Source organism: Phoca vitulina, unplaced genomic scaffold (assembly GCF_004348235.1).
Source record: "Phoca vitulina isolate PV1807 unplaced genomic scaffold, GSC_HSeal_1.0 scaffold26, whole genome shotgun sequence".
Taxonomy (NCBI): domain Eukaryota; kingdom Metazoa; phylum Chordata; class Mammalia; order Carnivora; family Phocidae; genus Phoca; species Phoca vitulina.
In genome coordinates, this window is record NW_022589729.1 from 20,111,987 (window position 1) to 20,128,768 (window position 16,782).

Below are 16,782 nucleotides of genomic sequence, written 5' to 3' on the forward strand. Positions count from 1 at the left end.
TCTTCACTCCCCAGTTAGAGGCCCTGGAATGAACCACACCTAACTTCTCTCACCCCCACCCTCTCCTATCTCCTTGGTTGTGAACACACGACCTCTATTAATCCAACCCAAGTCTCACTCTTCCACTAGAATTACCCTTCAGCTTTGCTGCCCCTATTCCATACAATGGGATTAATATTTGATAAGAGTTGGTCCTTTTGTTGATCACTGTTAAAAGGGCTGATGACAAACTAAAACTTAAGTCTAAGGGGCTATTTCTCTTAGTGTGGTACGCCTTTGAAATCCTCATTCAAAACAAAGGTCATCGAGCCCTGAAGCACATCGTTAGCGACCTTGCTTCATTACTCAGTAGCCTGGAGGGCTCCTAAATGGGCTCAGGGCACCCATGGGAGTCCTTTCCTGGGAGGAGGGTCCACCACTTTCCTTAGGTATTCACTGGGCTCCTATCTCCAAAAGGAGATAAGAACTAAGGTGAAGGCTTAACCTCCGTGTTTTCAGAGGACGAAGCCCAGAGGGAAGACCTGACACCTGCCTCCCAGCAGAGGCCATGGGGCTAGTTCTGGCCTCCTGACTACTTCTGGTGTTCTCACTACTGCCTTCTTTCTTAGGACGGGGGTAGACAATGTGTGGTGAGGTCTAGCTTACCTCATGGAGGCAGGGGCAGGGTCTTCTCTGGGGTGCAGGCTCTCTGGGTGGCATCTGTCACTCCAAAGGCTTGGCCTGGGCTTCACTGGCCTCCGAGGTTTACTCCCAGATCCCATGCCCAAAGCTCCCCGGAGTTGCCACAAGGGGGCAGTGGTGCCCAGGCTGGCGGCACATTTAGGAATTCAGGCTCCAGGCCAGCCTCCCCGCTCCCCCCCACCCCCCACCCCCGACGTAAGAACCAGATTCTGAAATGGTCTGTCTTTATTATGCCAACAGAAAACAAAAAAATTCCCCAAGTGTAAACAGGAGAAAGGTGCTGGTTAAGTTACTCATCATTATCTTATTATTAACAAAATAAAGCACTATCTATGTTTACAGTCATAAAAAAAAGAAACAGCCTGGAGAGAAGTTGGGCTTGAGGGAAGGGGGGGGATGGAGAGGAAGGGGAGAAGATTGGGGGGGTTAGGCACAGATGCCACATCTGCCCCTGTGGGGTTTGGGGTTCCCTTCCCACCCTGACCCAAGGGCTGTTCAGGATCTTTGTGGAGTCAGGTGCCAGTGGGATTTTTCTTAGGGAAATAATTTGTCCATGTGAGCAGGAGCTGAGGCAAGTTCCGCAGTGTGAGTGGGGGAGGGGAAAGGAGCAGGCAGAGGGGCAGAGTCTTATCCTCACCAACCCAAGAATGGGGAGCCCCCCCTTCCACTCCCTACTCACCAGCTGCCATGAGGAGCCCTGGCTCTCCAGGGCTTCTGTCAACTGTCAGGAAGGGGGGGCACCATCAATCCTCCTGTCCCCAACTCCCGGCACTCAGGCTGGGACCAGGGGCTGGGGCACGAAGACAGAGCCCCTTGGAGGCTGAGCACATTCCCATGTTGCTCGGAGCTAAAAATGGCTCTGTGGGAACGGCCGGGCAGGGGAGAGTCAGGGAGGGAGTGAAGGGACAGGCAGGGGAGGTCAGGGCGGCTGGTGGGCCCCGGGGCTGACCAGGGGCCTTACAGAAACCCAGACCGGCCAGCGGTGTCAAAAGGGCAGAGGCGCAGACCCCAAGAAAGGGAGACAGAAGAACAGCCCTGCAGAGAAACGAGGACAGAAACACACACAAGGACACACAGAACCTGAGACACCCAGACTGACAAAGAGGTAGCAATTTGGGGACAGTGAAGCACGGAGAGGCCCCCAGAGAAGCAAGAGTGGTATCAAGAGACACCCACAGGAACTCAGCAACGGTGCCTGGCACGGAGCAGGCGCTCAATAAATACCTTGCGCCATGAGTGAACAGATGGAAACACGCGTGTGCACGCGCGCACACACACACACGCGCACGCACACATCTATACTCCTTAGCCAGAGGCACGACAGGCTGGGCAGAAGATCAAGACAGCGAGGGACAGCCAGACCTTTTTGCACAAAGTGATCCTGTGATAGAGGAGCGATGTGGGAGTGGGAGTGGGGGGGGGGATGGGGGGGTGTTGGTCCTACGGGGGCTGGTCCAGCCAGGACAAGAATGGAAACAAAGCATGTGGCCCCAGGGGGACAGGTCTGGAGCTGCCATACCCCTGGGGTGAGGAGACCTGCAGGAGGGGAAGGTCATACAGTGTCTGCTGGCCATGGGCCCCACGGGCCAAGGCGCTCAGCCCCCGACCACTCTACAGGTCCTGCCCGGTGAGGCCAGCAGCTCCCTGGGCGCGGCCGCAGGGCTGGTGGGGGGGCATCTCCCCCCAGGAGGCTATCTACAAGTGCACAGCTGTGCCCCTCTCCCGGGCAGGCCCAAGTCCAAGTACCAACAGAGTCCAGGCCGGCTGGCTGCGCCCATGGGCTGGGGGCCGGGTCTTCCCCGGGAGGAGGCCGGGCCCACCCCGCTCGGATCAGTCTGTGAGCACCACCAGCTCCCCGTCGCTCTTCTCGTCGCCCTCCGAGTCCTCGTCCTCGCTGTACCGGTACAGCTCACCCTCCGCCACCGAGTGCCTGTCTTCCGTGGCCTCCCCCTCCTCCCTGAGGCTGCAAGTGTTGACGATGACAGGCATGTTGGGGTCCAGGCTCCGGGGCACGTAATGCTCCACCAGGGGCTGAGCCAGGGGCATGCCTGCCACCCGAGGGTACAGGACGTCGGGAGAGCTCATCTGCAGGTGGCCGGCCTGGGGGCTGCAGGGCAGAGAAGAGGCACGTTGCAGAAGGACCCTCACTTTGCACCCCCATAAAGCTCCCCCCACCCGCTTTGGGGTTGTGCCCTCCCACCCCACCACCACGCTTTCGGCTCTGACACACACACACACACACACACACTCCACCCCCCCCACCCCCCCACCCCCCGGCTGCCTTCTGATGGCCACATTCACGGTCAGCCACAGCCCAGCACACATGAGCGGCCTCAGGGCCAGGAGCATGGTCCGCAGATACTCCCAGGGGAACGTGTGGGACTCAGCATTAGGAAGCGACAGACTTAAATGCCCGGGGGGGTTCCCGTTTACACGAATCCACGAAGGTGCTTGCTTCTGACAAGTCAGCACCCCCCGTATGAGAAGCACCTTTGTTTTTAGTAGCCCTGAAGTTTTTCATGGAGTTTGTAACTCACAGGCACGTTTTCCTCCAGGTACACGTGGCCAGCGCCCCCCAGTCAGGTACAAACCCATACCCTACACCCCTGCAGCCCCACGGGTGGGCCCCGGGAGACACACACGATGCCCACGCACACGTGCGCTCCAGGCCAGACAGCACCCCCGGAGACCCCGACGAAGGCCGCCACACAGCATCAGCACGCGCAGCGCAGGGACGCGTGCACGGTCCCCACCACCCAGGGAGGCGCGACTCACGGGGTCACGTAGCTCTGGCGGGCGTCCTGGCGCCGGGTCCTCATCAGGGCTTTGTACTCGCCCACCCGGAGCCGCTTGCCCTCCACGATGCAGGTGCGCTTGGGCCGGGGCTTATACTTGTAGTCGGGGTACTTTTCTAGGTGCTGCCGGCTCAGCCTCGCCTGCTCCTCGTAGTACGGCTGCTTCTCCTGGTTGGTCATGGACTTCCAGCGGGAGCCTGGCCCAGGCCCCAGGGTGGGCGGTCAGTGTGGGGTTTTGCCCACCATCCCCAGCCCCCCCGCAGGCCCCAAGACTTCGGTCCCCAGGTGAGTCCATGAGGTGATCTATGTGCCAACATTTAGCAAGGACCTGGCCCAACACAGGTGCTCCTTGGAGGTCCCTTGAGCAAATGAATGAATGAAGCTGGCACGTGCTACCACGTCCCAGACTACCCAGCAACTTCTGGGAGGCCTCTGGTCTGCATGATTTGCATAAACAAAAGAACAGCCCCGCCGGCCTCCTGCTTAAGACAAAATACCTTGTCAACTGTCTCGGTTGACAAGAGACGAGAGCCTCCATCTTGAAGACCACTGCCAGCTTCTAGCCCCACCTGCCCTACATCCCTCCTCGACCTCCAGTCAGGACATAGAATTTTTTAAAAAAACCTTTCTACTGGGGCAATGGCTGGCTCAGTCGGAAGAGCATCTGACTCTTATTTATGAGTCTGAGCCCCATGTTGGGTGTAGAGATTAACACTTATTTAAAAATGATATATAAAAAATTATTTTTTATATATATGTAAAATATATATATATATATATATAAAACCTTTCTAAGGATAGCCCGAGAACACCAGTCCTTCCTCTTTCTTGCCAGAGCCAGAGTTCCAAGGGTCTGGACCAACAGCAAAATAGGTTAGGCAGAGATCAGGGGCTAAAGAACGCACGCACGCACGCCTGAGTTCTTAGGTGCAGGTGCTAACCAAAGAGCCCTATGATGATACAAAACCCCAGGACCCAGCCTCCGCACGTCCGGCCTGACCCCTGTACCCCAGACTCCTCTGAAGGTCATCATCCTGACAGCTGTCTCCTGGAGCCCTGAGAGCTCCCAGACACCCCACCACTGGCCCTTACCCAGGATCTTGCTGATGCTCGAGTTGTGCATGTCCGGGAAGGCTTGGAGGATCTTCCGTCGCTCGTCCTTGGCCCACACCATGAAGGCATTCATGGGCCTCTTGATGTGGCTGCTGCTGCGGGACTCAGGAAAGTGGCGGGAGCCTGGGGGACAGGGGTGGAGTCAGCCAGGTGGGGCGGCTCCCCTGGGGTAAGGAAGGCGAGGCCTCCGCGGCTGGCAGTCATCTCCTACTTGATCACTAGGGGGCGATGGCGGGGCTCCCACAGCCGCCATTGGACACCAGCAGCAAGACCTCCGCAGAGGCCCAGCCGGGGACTGACAAGGGACAGACACACGAGGGGATTCCAGAGACAGACTATGGGAGAAAAGGCATCAGGGAGAGACACGACCTGACCCACCCTGGCCCCCGTGGGAAGCAGAGGCGGGCCCTCCTGCCCACCAGCCCGGGGTCCTACCATCCATGTCGCAGCCCAACATGGCTTCTTCGAGGGGGTGCACGCAACTCTCCTCCAGCCGCTCCTTGGCCGGGGACGTGTCCAGGCTGATGAGGTCCTGGGGTTGACAGAGGAAATCTACATTGGCCTCTCTGCATCACCCCACTGCCCTCCCTCCACCCCTCCCTCTGGTGGCCTCAGACTTGAGTCTTCCACCCCAGCCACCATCTGTTGTTGGTTCCCTGCGCCCCGGTGCAGGGGAGTGGGGGGCCCATACCTTGCGGAAGGAAGCGTTGGGGGAGCTCTCTAACGCCCCACTGTGGCCATGCAGCAGCTGTCGAGCATCCTGAATGGCTTTGGTGACAGCGTCCCCTTCACCAAGGAAGCCTATGGGAGAAGCGGGGAGGCTGAGGGTTCGTAGAGAGGGGTAACCCTGTTCACCGGGGTTGGCATCCCCTCTTGCCCCTCTGCACTGCACATCCCCAAGAGGGCGCTGTTTACACTGGCTGTTTCCCCGTGTGCCAACAGACTAGAATGCAGACTTGCACTCCCTGAAATTGTGCGACTCCGTGGCCTGGATCCCTGACGTGGGGGTGCCCAGTCAGATCTGGGGGGGACCAGGAGATAAGGGAGCTTCTGAGGCACTAAGTGTGGAAACAAAGAGGCCAAAGACAGCAGGTCTAACCCTTGTTTTCCAGAAACCTGTAACCCACAGAAGGGAAGGACATGCCCAGGGTCATAAGATGCCCTCCTGGCAGGAAGCTTACCCAGTGGCAGGCTGGGCGGGCTGGCCTGCAGGTCCCGCGTGGGGGCCCCATGGCTGGGGGGGCGGGGTCCACAGTTGTTCATCTTCAGGCTGGGGGAACTGGAGGCATTGGGCAGCTCGGGGGCCTTGGGCTTGGCCGTGAGGTTCAGAGGCTGGGAGGGCTCCTGAGGGAGACCCAGAGATCAGAGGCTGAGAGAGACACCAAAGGAGAGCCCCCCCCACGGGGGGACAGAGGGGACACGTGGTAACAGCGAGAAAGACAGGCATACCGGGAACAGACAAGGAGACGCAGGAACAGGTGAACAAGGACGGAGGGCCCCACCACCCGCTAGGCAGGCAGCCCCAGCCATCCCAGGCGAGGGGTGGGGCAGTACCTGCAGGGGGTGGTGGGCAGCCACGGCCCCGGGCCTCTTCACCACGGGGGCAGGGGGACTGTGCAGCAGCGGCAGGGGGTACTCCACTACGGAAAAGGCGGCAAGGAGAAAAGTCCTGGATGAGCACAGAACAGCAGACGGCCTGCTTGACGAGGTCCCAGCAGCACCAAGGGGACAGAAGCTCGAAGCTGGCCCAGTTGGCTTCCAGCCACGGCTTTCCCCAGCCCCACAGTGCCAAGGCTTCCCATGCCCTCATCCCCCGCTGCCCTGCCCGCTGGTCCGCATCTTCACCTTTTTCCTGCCCTTTCCAACCCCCGGAGCCTCGGGTTCCAACACAATGGTGACCCAAGGCCAGGTACACCTCTGCTCACTCTACGGATACTTGTGTTCCGTACCTACTACGTGCAGGTCTGAAAGCCGCTCCCCGCGTGTTAGCCTGTCTCCTGCAGTAGCTCACAGTAATCCCTAGTGAGTGGCATACAACAGGTGCTCGGTACGTCACCCCGTTTTGCAGAGAAGCGGAGACTAAGCAGATGAAAAATGGGTTGCCCACATAGCTCAGAAATGGGAACAAGGACCTGTGAACCCAGGTCCTCGAGACTCCATAGCCCATGCTTTCCCCTTTACGTGGCACCCACCTTCTCCATTCTCCATCCTACCAGGCCCACCTCGCTCGCCCCCAACCCAGCCCAGCATCACGGAGCCGGCCGTTGAGGTGGAGAGCTAAGCCGCGGACACAAGTCACTAACCACATGGCCGGTAGGGATACAGCCTGCATGGGTGACATGCCAGAGAACCTGGTTCCAGCTGGGGTGCCCGGAGCAGGCTTCCTGGGGAGAGCGGCAAGAGGTGGGCTAGTGGCTATGGGCGGGCAGGCGGAGGGCGAGCACTGAGGTGAGAGCCAAGGCGTGGGAAAGGAAACTGGCCGTGACAGGCAACCTTGGGAGTTTGTGGACTCCATGCTGTAGGCGACAGGGCACCATCTAGGGCTTGCGAGCTAAGGAGAGGCGTGATGCACTCAGCTTGGGAAAGGGCCCTCTGGAAGCCTCCGGGCCCCCTGGTTACTAGGATTCTGGAGCCAACAAAGTGGGTGGCAGTCTGGCCAGTTGAGGTCTTCCACAGCTTGTTTCCTGCCTCCCCTGTCCAGAAGGCACGGGCTCAGATGCACCCCAACGCCCCCACCAGGCCCTGCCCTCCTCACTCCAGCAGCTCTGTTCACCCAGAGCTGCAGTGGGTTTGTGCTGCTGGCCTGCTCCCCCTTCCTAGTCTCCCTACCTCCCCAGGTGGAAAATTCCTGGAAGGCAGGGCCTAACTTTTTCAGTCCTTTGTGTCCTCCCACCCAGAGTGCCTGGTGTAGAATGAGGCAGGAGCAGAGTCCGTGACCCACGAACTGTGCCCATAGCCCACAGGCCTTGGTGGCAGGCCCACAGGAACTCACCTGCCTGCTCTCGCACACGGAACAGGGACGGTGGACCAGAGGGGCTCGACCTAAAAGCTGTCCCCACTCCTGGGGCAGCTGTGGGCAACATCCCTGCCCTGTCCCATGACCCTTCACCAGGAATCCATGATCACGGCCTACATATTCCATCTGTGCCTCTGTCCCACCACCTCTGCCCGAGTGCAGGCTGTCATGCTGTCCCCAGAAGCCCCTCAGCAGCCCCCCACTGGTCCCCGCTCCGGCTGGCACCCCGTCCCTCTCTGTTCCCCATCACCCAGTCCGTATGACAACACACCCTCCGTTCAATCGTTCAAGCATGACTGCATTCTACAAAATAAATTCCCTCGCCGGCCTGTCCCACGACCACCCAGTCATGCGCTCCCCTCAACTCCAACCCCCTGCAGCTTCTGGCCGCAGGCTCCAGGCCCTCTGCCTCAGACTGCCTTCCACCCTCAGCTCCCAGCTTCACCCCCCCCAAGTCTACCTCCTGGGCCCCAACTAATTTCTGACCTCCTTAGAAAGCCTTCCCAGATTCCCCAGTTACTGGCATCCTTTCTCCCTGCCGAGACCGTAAATTCCTGGAGCTCAACGTCCATTTTTATCATCACCCTTCCCCCACCCCGTGGCCACCTGACAACACAGCGTCTGACAGGTGGTTGGTGCTCAGTCTGTGTTCGCTGAATTTCGGGGGCGGGGCAGAAGGGGCACGGTTGGGGTAGAGACAAGAGTGAGAGTCTGGGAAATGTAGACACCTCAGTGAATGTCCAAGATGTTACTACTCTGGTCCAGTAAAGGGACCAGAGCTGGGGACACTGCATCTAAATCGGCCACATCCGCTTACATCTGCCAAGCACTTCATGGTGTTCAAGTGCTATTGCTGTTCATTCTCCCAGTGAAGTTGAGAAAGAAGGGATTCTTCTTCCACTGGACAGATCCAAAAGCGAGGCCCAGGAAGGCCACATGGTAAAGGAATGCATGAGCACGCTCCGGGGCTCCTTCCGGGACCTTAGGACAGCCTCTGCTAATGGCTGCACCCCCACCCCCACTCACCTGGTTTGCAGGGGATGGGCTGAATGGGCAAGGCCAGCTGGGAATCGGGGGCGACAGGTAGAGGCTGGTGGCTCGGGGGAAAGGCCGGGATCATGACATAAGGCATGTTGACCTGCTGAGAGCAAAGAAACCCTGTGTGAGTCCCTGGGGGCCCACACAGCTCAGCCCAGGACACGGCATGGGGACCCAGACACGGGCGGCATGCAGACCAGTACAGGACCAGTCTTCGAAAGGCTCCACCAGACCCCACATCACCTCCCACTACCTGCCCTCAGCTCAGCCCCAGTTGGGGACGAAGGTACTCTGGCCCCTCCCTTAAAACAGAGGAAGACGACGGGGGCACGGGGCCAGAGTGGAAATGAGCCCCCTCCTCGGGGCCATGCCCGAGTGATTCTGCTTAATCTGCACCCCGTCCCTCCGTCCCTGGCGTCACCCGCTGCGCCTCTGGCCACCCCCCTCTTTACCTGGATCTGCTGCTGGAGGAGGTTGATCTTATGTTGCTGCTGAATCAGCTGCTGCTGCTGTTTGGCGATCTGGCAGCAGGAAAGAGCGGGCGGGGGGGGTCACGGACATTAGCCCCAGCCCGGGGCCTGCCGCGCCGTGCCCTCCGTGCCCTGGGCGGGGCAAGCACCAGGACAATCCACCTTCAGAGTGCATTCTCCCTTTGCAGGGAGCTCACTCTCCTCTGAGGCCGCCGCGGGAGGTGAGGCGGGAGGTGAGCGGGAGGTGAGGCGGATGCTCCCTCGCAGAGCCCCACAGGCCCCTTCCACCCCCTGGCCCCCCACAGGGCCGAGTCACAGCCAGCCTGGGGCCCCTGCCCACGGCCCCTCCCAGGCCTGCCCCCGCCCCAGCCTCGCTCGGCCTGCACTACCAGGTCTGCCCCCACAGTGCTCCCCTCCAGGCCCCGATAGACCCCCTCTCCCCTAGCAAGGCAGCCGGACACCCAGCGGGACCTACCTGCTCCTGCTGCTGCCGGGCCAGCTCCATCTGCTGCTGCTGCTTCTCGAACAGCATGGCAGCCATGTTCTTCTGCTCCGAGTGCGCCGTCAAGAGCTGGTCCCGCAGCGTGGACAGTTGGTGGATCATGACCAGGAGCTGGAGCTCCTTCTCTGCCAGGCTCTCCTGGGTTCCTGCTCGATGAAATGGCCACCGGTGAGAATTGTTGTTTTTCTGTCCATCTGTCCACCCACACTTCCACCCACCCATCTGACGTTCATTGGGCAATTGCTACTTCCCAGGCCCCTGTTAGGGGCCGAGTGACAGAGGATGGAGACACGATCCTTGCCCCGGAGGGGGCTTGCTTGCCGTCTGACAACCACCTGCCCTAGAAGGTCCCCACCCGCTGCTTCCAGCCCCTGGAAATGCCGACAGTGGGACACATCTCAGTCCCACATCGCTTCTCAGAGGTCCTCAAGTGCCCCGAGCTGCAGGGTCAGCGTGGATAACTATCCCACAGGAGGCTGTCCCAGGGCTGTGGGACAAGTAACCGACTTCTCTGCACTTCGTCTTTTTTAGTCTATCGATGAGCACAAGAACGGTCCCTTCACAGGGGTGCCGTGAGGCTAAGATAATGAAGGTAAGGCTTAGTCCAGAATCCAGCCCATGGCCCTCTCCCAAAAGGACCACTGCTTCCTGCCCTCCCGCTGAGCTCCTGACAGACGCAGCCGGGCCAGGCTGCAGGCCACTCGCCTCAGAATCACTCAGGGAGCCTTCGACAAATACACAGGCCCAGTGCCCAGCCCCTGGGGTTCACATTCAGCAGGTGGAGTGGAGCCTGGGCATTGGCACGGTCTTAAAGCTCCCCCTGGGGGTGTGACTGACCACACTGGGAAAACAGCGACGCTCACGAACCAAGCAGCAGCCCTTGAATTCAGTTAGTGAGGTCCCGGTGGCCTAGAATTAATTTTCATCAGTGAAAGGGCACGTCCAGCTTGTTTGATATAGTTAGATACAGTTAGATCTGGGAAGTGGCAGTGACCTGCCTGAGGTCACAAGGGTCCCTGTACGAGTCCAAATTCAGGGGCGCCTGGGTGGCTCAGTCGGTTAGGTGGCTGCCTTTGGCTCAGGTCATGATCCTGAGGTCCTGGGATCGAGCCCCACATCGGGCTCCCTGCTCAGCAGAGAGCCTGCTTCTCCCTCTCCCTCTGCCTGCCACTCTGCCTACTTGTGCTCTGTCAAATAAATAAATAAAATCTTATTAAAAAAAAAAAAAAAAAGAGTCCAAATCCATACTCGTGGAACGGGATTCCCACAAGGCCTCTCCTGCCAAGAGGCCAGACTGAACAGTCAGTCCCCAGGGGAGGGATGGTGCTGACCGCCAGGGCCAGGTAGGAGCCAGGAGGGCATAGGCCAGGTCGGAGGGGACTAAGAGCCCCCCAAACTGCCGTATAGGCCCAGACCGCAAGGCCCGGCTAGGAGAAGGGAAAGGGTTCAGACATCCTCCCCTGCCTACCCACATGGGCCTTCACCTTTGACATCTTTGGTTTCCACAGGGCTCCTTCCCAGAAACCTCTCCTTCCAGTCACTGGACAGCAGCTTCTCGATGGCTGGCACGACTAGAAGATACCAAAGGGATGAAGAGCAAAAGTCCTAGCACCTCCCACCCCATGCCCGCCTCCAACCTGGGCAGACATCTTACCCTGCTTTTTTATTTTTTCCCCCCAAGATTTTATTTGAGAGCAAGAGCGAGAGAGCGAGCATGAGTGGGGGGAGGGGCAGAGGGAGCAGCAGACTCCCCGCTGAGCAGGGAGCCCGATACGGAGCTCGATCCCAGGACCCTGGGATCATGACCTGAGCCGAAGGCAGACGCTTAATGACTGAGCCACCCAGGCGCCCCTAGACTAATCTTACCTTCTTTTAAATGTTGGTTGAAGTCTAGCTTCTCCTGGCTTCCAGAGGCAGCCTCAGAAGCTCCCGGTCTCTTGGGTTCTGGGGACCCATTGCTCTCAGGGGAGCTGCAATCCTACAATACACACTGAATGTCACTGTCACCCTCAAGAGAAGGGGGCAGACTGCAGGGGGAATTGAGTAGCCCGGGGACGCACACCCAGCCCCCCGGGTAGGGCCCCCCCCCCCCCCCACCTTCCCAACCTTTGGCTTTGCCGGATATAGCGAAGGCACAGAAGGTTTGCAGACCAGAGACCTGGATCTCAGTCCCGGCTCAGTGACTCACGAGGCGCTTGATCCCACATGAGACTCTGAACTTCTCTGAACCTGACTTACTTCCCTCTTCTGAAAATGGAAATACTAATACCTCCCGTGTCAGGACTGTTGCTGGGATCAAGGACGTGACCGCTCGTGAATGAGGTTCGTGGCTGCAGTCGAGGCCAGCGAGCTATGAATCACCACTTCCTTGCACACAGCCTTATCTGCAGCTGGGTGGGTGACTCCTGGGACCCCCCCACCCCTCCTTAGGACACCACCCCCCCAGTTCTCCTCACCAGAGTCCTCTCCATTCTTTAAGGCCTAATTCCGGGTGCTACTCCTCCAGGAAGTCTCCCTCATCACTACCCCGACCCCCTAACCCCTCCCACAGGCCCCTCCAGCCTGGATCCTTCCTCAGGGCCCTAAAATTCTCATTTTCATTCATTTGGTTTTAGTTACATATTACCCTTTTTGCAGCTCTTGCATGGAATCGGGATTTTTAAGAACTGCAAGAATCCTTCCTGCTCATGTTCAGAACGCCTTCATCTTAAGGATGAGGAATTGTATTGTCTTTAACAGTGGTTGATCTCAGGCTCGGGTAATAAGGCTGATTTTCTCAAATCATATGGTAGATAAACTTTGAGCAGATGTATCCTGTCTCTCCAACTAGTCCTCAGAGGTAAGGACTGGTCACACACGGGTGAGCAAGCACAGGCCCGAGGCCACGTACCACTCAGACAGGTGGCCTGACTGAACTTGGCAGCCCCTCCCCACCCACCAAAGTCTTGCCCCAGAGACAGAGGGTGCTGCCTCCCGTCTGCCCAGCTTGGGTAAGTGGGTGCCCGCCCAGCCTCAAGGAGAGGCCGGGTACGGCACGTCAGTGTGGGCTACGGAGGCAAAGCGGGGACACGGACCCAGGAGCCCCGGGGAAAGTGCCGGGCACCTGGGCTGGAGCTTGGGAATCAGCACCGTCCTGGGGAGCCCGGGCTGGGTCTCCGGGCTGGGGTTCAGCTGCGGTGGCCGAGCCCTGGAGGGCCTCATGGCAGGGCTCCTTCTTCCCTTCGGACTTGACGGTGCAGTTCACCATGGTGCCCACGCCATCCGGGGCCAGCTGGGCAGAGCCAGGGCTCCTCATGGACATCCTGAGGGAGAAGGAGCAGAGGGAAACTGATGGTGGATACGGCAACTCCACCCTCACCAAATGCAAACTTCCATTTGGAACCCACAGTGAAAAAAATAAAAAAATATTCTTCAGTCCTGTGCTGTTTTTTTTTTTCTTAAATGGTAAGGTCTACAAGCCAACTGGGCCCAGCCTTCAGCAGGCCCTGCCTACTGCCATGGTGGAGCTGGTTGGCTGAATGGTCCACCAAAGGAGGGCAGAGATTTTCAACTGGCAGTTTCTGAGCCCAGCAAAGTCAAAATCATATATATGTGTGTGTATCTGTGTGTGTGTGTGTGTTTGTAACTAGCTAACAAAATTTAAAAATCACGAGACATCACATAATCTGGATTTGAACTTCTCTTGAAGTTGGTCTGGGGCAACAGCTGGCTGGAATTAAGTAGCAGGTGCTCCTTATGGACAGGCCAGTTTTCCTTAGTCCCTACCACTCCCTACTGCCCCCCAAAAGGGGAACCAAGTGTCATCTACCCTATATATATATATATATTTATCCTTTTTTTCCTCTTAGAGAAAAGATAAAAGTGAACTGTTTTTTATATTCATGTATCTACCAAAAGTAGGAAAATAACAGGCTGAGATGTAGGGCTTGAAGAAAGATGTTTTCCTTCAGCTAGCTAGAGTCCCTCATTTAGAGTCTCTCATTGGCCCCTGTAGGCATTTGCAATCCCTGCTGTAAGCAGCCTTTGCACCCACTGCTCCCATCACGGCATCCCCCAGCACCCCCCCCCCCCGTGTCATTGTCACCACTGCCTGGGACACCAGGAGTAGCTGAGCGAGCTAAGGATCCTGGGGGGCGAGTGCTGGTGGTCAAGCCAGGCTCACAGCCAAAGCAGCAGTGGCCCCCAGCTCACCTGCTCCCTATCCAAAGTCACTGTGACAAGACCAGCGGGGACACCCAGCAGCAAGTTCTAGGTATCTGTAGGTCCTACACCCACTACGTGACCTTAGGTAAGTTACTGAACCTCTCCACACCTGTCTCCTCATCTGTAAAATGGGCAGTTCTGAGGACTAGGAATTGCTAAAATTTACCTGTTTAGAATGTTTCGCGGCACTAGTAAACACCCCTTGTTAAAACACCCCTTGTTAGAACACCGTAGAAATGCAGTCCCTACAAGGGACCCACAGTCCAAGCATGGCCTGGGGGCTTGCGTGGGAGTTAGTCAAGGGTCACTTGCAAATCAGAAACTCCGTGGATAGAGCAGGAATCTATTTTAACAAACCCTTCAGGTGATTCGGATACCCACTAGTTTGAGAAGCACTGTTAAATAAAAATTTAAACATTTTTGCATGGGCATCACATTTTGGGGGGGGGAGTGTAAGGCAAAAATCAGATATAGCAAAACAGCCCTTAAAACTGAATTGCGGGTGTAGCATATTGTATTTCATGTCAACTCCCTACAACAAAATGTTTCTTGTAACATAGGAGTGAGTCCCTGTGCACTATTTTACATTAAACAACTGAACGGACATTATAGTTGAATAAGGTGTATTTGATTTGATGCCATCTAAACCAGAGCAGACCTCTCCCGCCACTTTCAAAGGGCGGGGTGCCCTGGGGACCGACATGGGACCCGGGACGGGCACTGCAGGGTGAGGAGAGCGGGGCAGACCGGACCCGAAGAACGCTGGCCCGGGAGAAGAGGCTCCGGGGTCCGGCCCCGGGGTCCCCTCTCACCACGCAGGGGCCTGGCCAGCGTCCAGGAAGCGGGCGGCTCGGCCCATCCGGGCACAGGGAGGGGCGCCCAGCCAGGCCCCGGGCAGGGGTGGGGGGTGGGGGGCGTAGGGGCGGGGCGGGCGGGGAGGGGGGTATTATCCCGAAGCTGAGGGCAGCAATTACATAACAAACAAACCCCGGGCTCAAGCTGTGAATTAATCAAACCGCTGAAAATAAAACCTTCCTCTCAGGAACTTCAGACAAAAGAAATGAAAACAACCAGGCTGGCTGGAAAATAAAAGGCAGCGGGGCTGAAAGGGGGACAAAAGGAAACCAGACAATAGGGTGTTGGACAAAGGCAATAAAGCCAGAGGAAGTGTGACAGGCGAACAATGCGGGCCTGTGCGCTTGTGATCCCCGGCCGCTCCGCGCCACCTCGTCCCACACCCACCGCTCCGCCGGGCGTGGGCAGGCCACCAGGGCACCTCCTCACTCCCCACTCGGGTCCTAAGGGGTTTTCGCCTCCATCCTGTCCCCAACTTCAGGGCCTTCCAGCTCCTACCTCAAAGCCTTTCTCCCATTGCAGCCCAAGACCCCGGCGGCGCAGTAGGGCGCACGGGAGAGGTCTGCGGGCCCCGAGGCCCCGGTGGTCTGGGCCGCTGCGTCCCCAGGGCAACAGGCTGAGCCACCATCCACCCCCCCCCACCCCGGGCTGAAGGGAAAGGCAGAGGAGGTGATTAACAGCCCTAATTAACTCTAGGACTGCACTGCCCACCACCATGGCCACACACCACCTGCGGTCACGGAGCCGGTAATCGGCCAGTTCCCGTGCAAATGGAAGTGTCAACTGCACCCCAGTTTCCAAGGCTTAGGATGAAAACCAGAATGTAACCTAGCTCATTAATAAATGGTTATTGATTATATGTTGAAATTACAATGTTTTGGATACATGGAGTTAAATACTGTTTTCACTTGTTTCTTTTTACGCTTCTTCATGTGGTTACTGGAGAATTTAAAATTACGCATGAGGCTCGAGTTGTATTTCTGTTGGAAAGTGCTGCATTAGGACATCTCCCTTTGAGCTCTGATGGCCTTTTTACCCACACTTAACCCCCAAGAGTACCTCCAGCTGGGCACTGGGGATTATCTTTATACTGGGGAGCTTGCCTCCTGGGGCTCCCAATGGCACAGCCCCCGCCCCGCCCCCAACAAAGAAAAGGACTCCTAGTGACCAGCCAAGCTGGCTTGGAGGTGTCCGTCTGTTCACCAGGGCATGGTGCCCACCAAATAACCCGGCCAGATCCCGCTGCCCAGACAAGGCCCCTTCCATTTCCACAGGCGTCTGCCTCAACTTTGGGCACTGGGCCCTGGCTCTCGGTTGGTCTCTTGGGACCCATTTGTTGATGGAGAAGCAACAGCCTAGACCTGAGGGGCTCCTCCCAGGGTCTCACGTTTCGGGGCGGGGGGGCGGGGAGAGGGTCCTTGGGCAGCTCCTTCCCTCCCTCCCGAGTTCCTAGAGCACAGGCCTGCTCAAAGAGCAGCCCCTTTCCCTGCCCACAGAGATGGGAGTCCCTCGGAGAGGGTCAGCGCCAAGCTCTGGACCCTAACCATGCTGCTCTCTTTTCTCTGAGTGGACAGCAAAAGCTGCATGTGATAAACTAAATGAGGAGAGAACGGAGAACCAGGTGGCAGGTACGAAGTTGATATGCAGTCCCCGCTCTGCCACTTTGCAGCTCATGTCCCTGCACGGGTGACTTCACCTCTGCAGGCTCTGCTGGGAGGACAAGGGTATTTGGGGGACGATGGTGGGTGGTCCAGTTTTGGGTTCCCCAACCTGGGTTCAAATTCCTGCTCTGCCACCAGCTGATGTGTGTGACCTTAAGCACGTTAATTAACTCTGAGCTTCTTCGGTCTCATTTGTATAATGGGTATAAGAATCCCTATCTCACCAGTGCCCGTGAAGATTAATTAACAGAGGGTATCCATTAAGTTGTCATATAGCCCAGGATGCTCCTAGAGTCAGGTGGTTGAGAGAAAAAGTTATCAGGGGTGAGACAGACCTGGGCACATCTAAAAGCCAACTCTGTCCAATCAATTGCTGTGCTATCTGGAGCAAGTGACTTAACCTCTCTGAACTCATTTCCTCCTCAGTAAAATAAGAAAACCCAATATG

General features: G+C 57.6%; 1 protein-coding gene across 1 annotated transcript in view; it reads right to left on the minus strand.

Annotated features, from left to right (window-relative positions):
- Positions 1-891: 891 nt before the first annotated feature.
- Positions 892-16,782, minus strand: part of SOX13 (SRY-box transcription factor 13) — a 44,617-nt gene continuing 28,726 nt past the window's right edge. The window contains exons 2-14 of the mRNA XM_032422275.1: positions 12,719-12,917; positions 11,482-11,593; positions 11,100-11,186; positions 9,589-9,761; positions 9,096-9,164; positions 8,632-8,746; positions 6,144-6,229; positions 5,771-5,933; positions 5,281-5,390; positions 5,025-5,121; positions 4,569-4,712; positions 3,457-3,673; positions 892-2,788 (exon numbers count right to left, since the gene is read on the minus strand). Of these exons, the coding sequence (XP_032278166.1) occupies positions 2,512-2,788; positions 3,457-3,673; positions 4,569-4,712; positions 5,025-5,121; positions 5,281-5,390; positions 5,771-5,933; positions 6,144-6,229; positions 8,632-8,746; positions 9,096-9,164; positions 9,589-9,761; positions 11,100-11,186; positions 11,482-11,593; positions 12,719-12,916 (1,848 nt within the window). The 5' untranslated portion in view covers position 12,917 and the 3' untranslated portion in view covers positions 892-2,511. The remainder of the gene's footprint in view (positions 2,789-3,456; positions 3,674-4,568; positions 4,713-5,024; positions 5,122-5,280; positions 5,391-5,770; positions 5,934-6,143; positions 6,230-8,631; positions 8,747-9,095; positions 9,165-9,588; positions 9,762-11,099; positions 11,187-11,481; positions 11,594-12,718; positions 12,918-16,782) is intronic.